The sequence below is a fragment of the Myotis davidii genome, unplaced genomic scaffold (genome assembly GCF_000327345.1).
Source record: "Myotis davidii unplaced genomic scaffold, ASM32734v1 scaffold233, whole genome shotgun sequence".
NCBI lineage: Eukaryota > Metazoa > Chordata > Mammalia > Chiroptera > Vespertilionidae > Myotis > Myotis davidii.
Window position 1 is genome coordinate 2,247,595 of NW_006285917.1, and position 7,921 is coordinate 2,255,515.

Genomic DNA, 7,921 nt, shown 5'->3' on the forward strand with positions numbered 1-7,921 from the left:
CCTCGCCCTCCGCACCGCCCACCCGGCAGAGGCCAGGCTTTCAATCCGAACCAGAACCGTCCGGAGTTAGAAGGCGGTAGTCCCCGAGAGAGCCGCGGGAAACAGCGGTCCGAGCTGGACCCAGCCAGGGAAGGCTTCTTGTAGGGGCTAAGGGAGTGAGTGAGGAAGATCCGCTCCTGAGCCCAGAGCAGGGCCATCAAGCCGTAAAAGATCGGCGGAAGAGGTGGACAGAAAAGCTCCAGTCCAGGAGTCAGCCCCCACCCAGCGCACCCCCCCACCACCACCACCAATACTACTGAAAACCAGAAAAGCACTCCCTAACGCCCCCTCCAGGCGCTGCTCCTCCGTGAGAGATCAGCTCAGTTCTTGAGGTATCTGACCCCAGGGTGGGCCTGGCCTAGCTGGTATCCCTGGCCACATGCCACTACACCTCATTTCCGTGGAGAAACTAGGCCAAGTGGGGCATGACCGCCCTTCTCTCCCCCCCCCCCTCCTCACTCCAGTAGGCATGTGAGGCCCAAAGGCCCAAAGGGGTGGGGGTGGGGGGAATGGTTACCCTGGGCCTGAGTTCCCCCACCCCCACCCCTAAATCACAGTCCTGTCCACTTATTTGTCTCTGATGAGGAAGGGGACGCCTGTGTGTATTTGGAACACTTTGTGGATGTCTGTTCACTTCCATGGGGCTTCTCTGCATGCACACTCTAGACATACGCTTTGTGCATGTCTGACATTCTTATATACGTGGGAGTCCAGGTCCAGGAGGAAGGAGTGTCTGGGGCAGCACTTTTGTATCTATGTCTGTGGGTGTGCTTGCATCTGCATTCAGACTCTCCTCCCATCCCCCCGACCCTGCCATCTTTCTGTTTAAAGCAGCAGTTCTCAACCTGTGGGTCGCGACCCCTTTGGGGGTCAAACGACCCTTTCACAGGGGTCGCCTGAGACCATCGGAAAACACATATATAATTACATATTGTTTTTGTGATTAATCACTATGCTTTAATTATGTTCAATTTGTAACAATGAAATTGGGGGGTCACCACAACATGAGGAACTGTATTAAAGGGTCGCGGCATTAGGAAGGTTGAGAACCACTGGTTTAAAAGTTCCCAGGAGTTTCAAACCCAGCCCTAGAGAAGGATAAACATTGGGTTAGAACAGGAAACAAGGGACACAGAGACCACTAAGCACCCGCCTGCCTTCCCAGTAGCCTCCTGCCACACAGGCCACACCCTCTCCACTGCCCTGTTCTCCAGACCCAGCTTCGAGGGGATAGAGGGGTAGCCCTGAGGGGCCTTTGGAAAAGACCACTGAGAGCCTGCTGTCACCTCTAGCCCACCTCTAGCCCCTCCCAATGAGCTGGCCAGGTTTTCACCTCAGACCCAGCCCTTCCCTGGCCCAGGCTCAGCCTCCCCTAGAGCAGCACTTCCCCATTCCAGGGCCTGCCCCGTGTCCGCCCTCCATCCCCTCCCTGAAGCATTCCTGGTGCTCCAGGCTTTGCCTTCCTCCTCCTGTCTGTATGCTCACTGGCTGGCCAGCATCATGAGCCCACACAGTGCCAGGCTGCACACATAAACACCCTCTGGAGGGCTTCACAAGCAGCTATTAACTCAGAGACCGAGGACAGATTCCTGCTCCGCAAGTGTGCGCAGCCCAATGGTTCATCTAGACCAGGGGTGGGCAAACTCTTTGACTCAGGGGCCACAATGGGTTCTTAAACTGGACTGGAGGGCTGGAACAAAAGCATGGATGGAGTGTTTGTGTGAACTAATATAAATTCAAAACAAGCATCATTACATAAAAGGGTACGGTCTTTTTTTTTTTTTTTTTTTAGTTTTATTCATTTCAAACGGGTCGGATCCAGCCCACGGGCCGTAGTTTGCCCACGGCTGATCTAGACTCAGGCTCCCACCGGCCTCACAGAGACCAGCTTGGAGATTCCCGGCAGAATCCAGAGCCCAGTTAATCCCACAAAGCCTCTGGCCTTGGGAAACCAGCTAAGCCAGGCCCACCCTGGGGTCAGATACCTCAAGAACTGAGCTGATCTGTCAAGGAGGAGCAGCACCTGGAGGGGGCTGTTAGGGAGTGCTTTTCTGGTTTTCAGTAGTATTGGGGGGCGGGTGTTGAGGGGGGGCTGACTCCTGGACTAAGACTCACTCCCACCTCTGTAATGTTCTATCACTCACACACACCAAGCACACACTCGCTTCCTCCCCAGCCGGCTTTCCCAGAACCCCCTGGACCCAGCTCTGAACAAACAAGCAACCCCCAGGTCCTCGGCCCTGCTTGGCTTCTCTAAACCTGCCTGGACCCGGGGTCCCACAGTCCTCACAGGCGGAACTGGCTGCTGTTCTCTGGAGAGGAGCGAAGACATTCTTTTTGGCTCCCTCCTGCACGTTCAGAACTATTGCTCATTGTCCATCCCCTAATATACAGCCTCTGGTTTCTAAAGGAAAAGAAAGGCATGATTTGTTTTTATTATCTTGGAATTCAAATACTTGTAATCATAACAAAAACCTGAGGAGAAGTAGGAAGAAATAAAATGGAGTTGCTATGGTCAAGCTGCTAAATTATTAAAATCGAATAGGTTTAGGCATGAAGAAATCATTCTAATCTTGCTTTAACTAGCGTGAAACTTAAACTTTTGACTTTTCAGTGGTGTGCCAGTGCCTGGATATACCTAAATTTTATAGATGAACCTCAAGAATGTCCGTGTGCTGTAGATACACACATCTCTTATAGAGAACCATGTGTCATGTTAAAGAAAGGATATTTCATTATCCAGACCACCTGGCACCCATTATGCAGGCCACCGGACATCTGGAAGATGGCCATCCTTAGCCAATCCATAGGCTCATGATGCAGGATTGACTTTTTTTTCAAATATGTGCTATTTATTATACAAACTCTCACATTTTTCTTTCTCCTTTGGAAAATTTTGGGAATTGCCTAATTGTGTTTACAATTTTCAAACCTTAAGAGCCTGGAATAAATCCTTGTCATTTATTTCTAGCCAAAGTCTGTGTGACTCTTTTGAGCTTGTTTGACAAGAGTCATTCAACATTTCTTCATGGAATGTAATACTTTTTTTAAAAAAGTCAAATAATGAAAGACAAGGAAGCAACATATATGTCAGCCAACAAGCTACTTTCCTAAATAGATGAATCCATAAGAAAATGACAATCCTATATAATAAAAGGCTAATATGCAAATGGTTGTCACGCCCTCATGTGTAACGACCAATTAGCAGGACGCTGCGTGCGCAGCGAGGCATATGCAGGTGGGCGGGGCTGTATGTGTGACCGATCACCAGGAAATGCATGGAGTGCCTCTCAGTCCCTCCCCCCCACCCCCCGGCTCCTGCGGGTGGCAGTAGCGGCTCCCTCCGGTCTCCAATGGAAGAAGCACTCCCACTGGCTCCTTCAGGTGCGCTGCGGCTCCTGCCGGCTCCTGCAGAAGCAGCAGACAGCCTATTCATGTGATTTCATGCACTGGGCCACTAGTATTATTATATTTAAAATCTTTTTTCTTGAAATGTTAATGTTTAGTGCATATAAATGGCTAATTATTTTGATCTACAATCTGGTAATAAATTTATTTTGTATATTGTAAAAAAATAAATTTAAAAAAGAAAAAGACAAACAACTGCAACAGAAAAGTGAACACCAGGCATGAAGAATATGAGCTATTGTCAAGATATGGAAGCAACTCAAGTGCCCATGAATAGATTGGTGGATAAAACAATTGTGATAGATATATACAAAGGAATATTACTCAGCCACACAAAAAAGAATGAATCTGACCATTTGTGATAGCATGGGTAGACCTGGCTGCTAAGTGAAATAAGTCAGTCAAAGAAAGACAAATACCATATGATTCCAGTTACACCTGTAATCTAAATAGCAAAATTAAGAAATGAACAAAATAGAAACAGACTCATAGATAGAAAGAACAGACTAGTTGCCAGAGGGGAGGGAGCTTGGGGGACTGGGTTAAAAATGTGACGTAATTAAGAAGTACAAATTGGTAGTTACAAAATAGTTACCGGGATGTAAAGTACAGCATAGGAAATATAGTCAACAATCTATACTAGTATATATAAAAAGCCAGCAACCAGAATGCCAGAATGACCAGAATGACTGTTGCTATGATGCCCACTGCAGCCAGCCAAACTGCCCAATGGGGGGGAGGGGGGATAGCCAGCAGCCAACCTCCCACAGCCTTTTCCCCCCAGCCGGCCTTGCCCCTGATTGGCCCCTCTCCCCAGGCCAGCCAGCCAACCTCCCACCATCTCCTCCTCCCAACAGGCCCAGACCTAATCCACCGATTGGGGCCAGGCTGGCTAGACCCCACCCATGCACAAATTTGTGCACTGGGTCTCTAGTATTGTAATAACTATGTATGGTGCCAACTGGGTACTGGAAATATTGGGGGAACACTTTGTAAAGTATATGATTGTCTAACCACTATGATACACACTTGAAACTAATATAAAATAATGTTGAATGTAAACTGTAGTTGAAAATAAGATTTAAATTAAAAAAAAGAATATGAGCTACTGGTTACATAGTGCTTACTTTACATGTGTTTGGCAGTGTTTTAAGCACTTTGCATCTCTTCACCCATTTAATTCTCACACTAACCCTATGGCATGGAACCCATGGGATAGACACTATTTCTTCCCCATTTTACAGAAGAAGAAACTGAGTCCCACAGAGGTTAGAATGTGGGTGACAGAGTATTGTCCTTTGTTCATGGGGTCATCGACTGGCTCATCTTCTGTCAAAATTGAAGACATTTGTTCTTATCCAAACAAAATGGATACACGTGTGGTTTTGTTTTGTTTTGTTTTGTTTTGTTTTGTTTTGTTTTGTAAGAGAGGACAGACAAGAAAGAGAAACATGCACCCTTGACTGAGGATCAAACCCACCACCTTTTAGTGTTCAGATGACACTCCAGCCAACTGAGCCACACCAGCCAGGGTGAATACACTTGTCCTTAACCAAATATTTCCTATGGGGATCCCTGTTCGTGGCGTCAGATATGGGGGGAATGGCGTTCTCTCTTCTTGTGACCATTACCGAGAGAGGGAACACGGGGGTTGATGAAATCTTGAATCGAACTCGATGAGGTTTTAAGGAAAAATTAATAAAACAAGACTGAGGCCCTAGCCGGTTTGGCTCATTGGATAGAGCATCGGCCTGGGGACTGAAGGGCCCCAGGTTTGATTCCTGTCAAGGGTATGTACCTTGGTTTCTAAGTTTTACTCAGGGTCAATAGAAGGGGGAATGTGTGCGTTCTTGTAGCTTCCTCGATAAATAGTCACCTCCGGGTGGGTCCAAATCGCATTCATTCCTGGTGCTTGACTAGATTTAGGTAAGAACCCATTTCCCGGCACCTGGCTTTGAAGGTCAATGAGGCATTCCCACCTCTTGGTTAGATATGCCCCCAAAATAAGGCTCTGCCTTCATCATGGGTTCAGTTGACATGAATTTAAAAGAAAGCCAGTGCCTTCCCTGGCAGGGGGCCTTCCACATTTCCACTGCCAGGGACTTATGCTATAGATGTTCTCATCAAAAGCGCACACATACATGTGGTCGCTGCTGCCATTATTTTATATCAGTGAGAAACAGAAACAACATAAATGCCCTTCTATGGGAAGTGATTAAATCTATTGAGCTGCATACATTCGGAGGAATGCTATTCATTGAAAAGAATAAAATGCCTTACATAGTGATAGTGTTTTTAGCTTTATATATCGATTGCATACGTCACTTTAACTTTTTTAAAGTCCTACAAAGTTCATGCCATCCACTTATCCCACGTCTACCTCCTCTTCTGAAGCTGGTCCCTGCTGAGCTCACAGTCAGTTCCTGACCTCCTGCCACGCCCTCACCCTCTGCAGGGATGCTGGCCCCTGGTTCCTGCTGCTCCTCCCCAACTGGCACCCTCATCCTCCATGCGGATGACCTCCCAGCATCTTAGCCTGATCGTTCCTTAGCTCTGCAATTCCACTGACTTTCACTTCCATCCTTTTCTCTTGTCTCTGCCCATTGCCACACTCTAGATTAGCAGTTCTCAACCTGTGGGTCGTGACCCCTCTGGGGATTGAACAACACTTTCACAGGGGTCGCCTAAGACCATCGGAAAACGCATATATAATTACATATTGTTTTGTGATTAATCACTATGCTTTAATTATGTTCAATTTGTAACAATGAAATTGCGGGTCACCACAGCATGAGGAACTGTATTAAAGGGTCCCGGCGTTAGGAAGGTTGAGAACCGCTGCTCTAGACCCTACACGGCTTTACTCTGAAGCCTTTCACACACAGGGCTGTTCGTAGCTCTCAGTGTCAGCAAACGTGTTCCTCAGCCCCACAGCAGCCTCAGTCCTTTTGCCGACTGTGACATTTCTCCTTGCCTACCACCTTCCTTCAGACTTTCTTCCCAGCTTGGACCCTCCCTCTCTGACTCCGCAGCCTTCGGTCTCCTCCAAGAGGAAAACCCCCAGGCCTATTCAGCCTAATCACTGAATTTCTCTGCGAGCTCTAACCTGCAGAGCATGGGCAAAGAAGACGGTCTCCTGTAGATCTGGTGCCACCACCCAATCAGATCCTCAGGCTCCGCTGCACCCTCTTCGCGACTGGCCACTTCCCTCTGCCTTTGCTCAGCAACCTCTCCCAGCTGTCCTGGTTGCTACTGTAAAGCCTCTCTACTCTCTATGCCACCTTACACCCTGCACCTGCACTCTCAAAAGGTTCAGAGCAAAAAATAAATAAACTAAAAAAAATTAAAGTATCAGCGCATTCTTTCTCACTGAGAAAAATCAAGGCAAAAACTCCCTTACTTTCCTTCCCCACCCAACCTCAACTCCCACCCTCTCTTTCCCCCTCCCTCGGGCTCTGAGGATTGGCTCTCTCCACCTGTGACCTGGACACCAGCCTCTCTGGGCTCCTCAGATGCAGCGTTCCATTCCGCTCATTGGTCACCACTTCCTAGTCCTCTGTCACCCTGTCTTGCTCCCCTCCCTCTGGCCGCCTCCTCATTTGTCTGCATGCACTTTCATTGGCACTGTGGGAGCATAAACCAGTCATCAGCAGGCTGAGGTTTCAATGGGGTGAGGACATGGAAACACGGAGTGCCAACTACAATTTCTCATGAAGTTTGACAGTAAAGGAAAATGAGATGAGAAGTTAACTTGAATGGAAAGCAAGCTAAAGGAAAAAGTTATTGTAGCATAAATAGATTTGAGCATGTGGCTTGGCAGTGGAAAGAGGGCTAGACCATAGGGAGAGATGTTAAATATGAGCGGGGAGCTAACTTATGGGGCAGGGAGGGGGGTTGGAGGGTGAGTTTAAGAGTCCAGGTGAGGCCAGCTTGTTGCAGAGGAGAAAGGCCTCTACGTTGATGGCAGGAAGGAACCAAGGATGGACAAGGCTATTCAAAGGTGGGCAAGAAGGCTAGTTAGCCAGGGAAGGTACAGACTCCATTAGATTGGCTGTTTCTCATAGATAAAGACATGTTGTGGGGTGGTTCTGACCTATCCCTACACCCTACATGCATGATAGTAACTCTCCCTAACAGATCAGCCATCCCCGGGACACCCTGCAGCATCCGGATGAAGGTGTGGACTCTGATTCTACTTAGACTGCCGCTTCCCCGCTGCACAATCTTGTAGCTAACCTCTGTGGGACTGTTTCTTCTTCTGTAAAACGGGGAATTAATAGTGTCTATCCCATGGGTTCTTTTAAGTATTGAAGAAGATAATGTTATAAAATATACTTGGAGGCTCAGTAAATGGGAGCTGTTTCTGGTGTTGAAGTTATTGCTGTGGCAGGTGACTGCTGGAACATGCTCATGGCGTCCTGTCTTCTCCTTGCTGGTAAGAGCCTAAGGAGACTGGGAAGCCTACTCATTACTC

The 7,921-nt window shown here is 47.8% G+C and overlaps 1 protein-coding gene across 1 annotated transcript in view; it reads right to left on the minus strand.

Annotated features, from left to right (window-relative positions):
- Positions 1-197, minus strand: part of KRT7 (keratin 7, type II) — a 36,241-nt gene extending 36,044 nt beyond the window's left edge. Inside the window, exon 1 of the mRNA XM_006757108.2 lies at positions 52-197. Coding sequence (XP_006757171.1) covers positions 52-197 — 146 coding nt within the window. The remainder of the gene's footprint in view (positions 1-51) is intronic.
- Between the last annotated feature and the right edge of the window lie 7,724 nt (positions 198-7,921).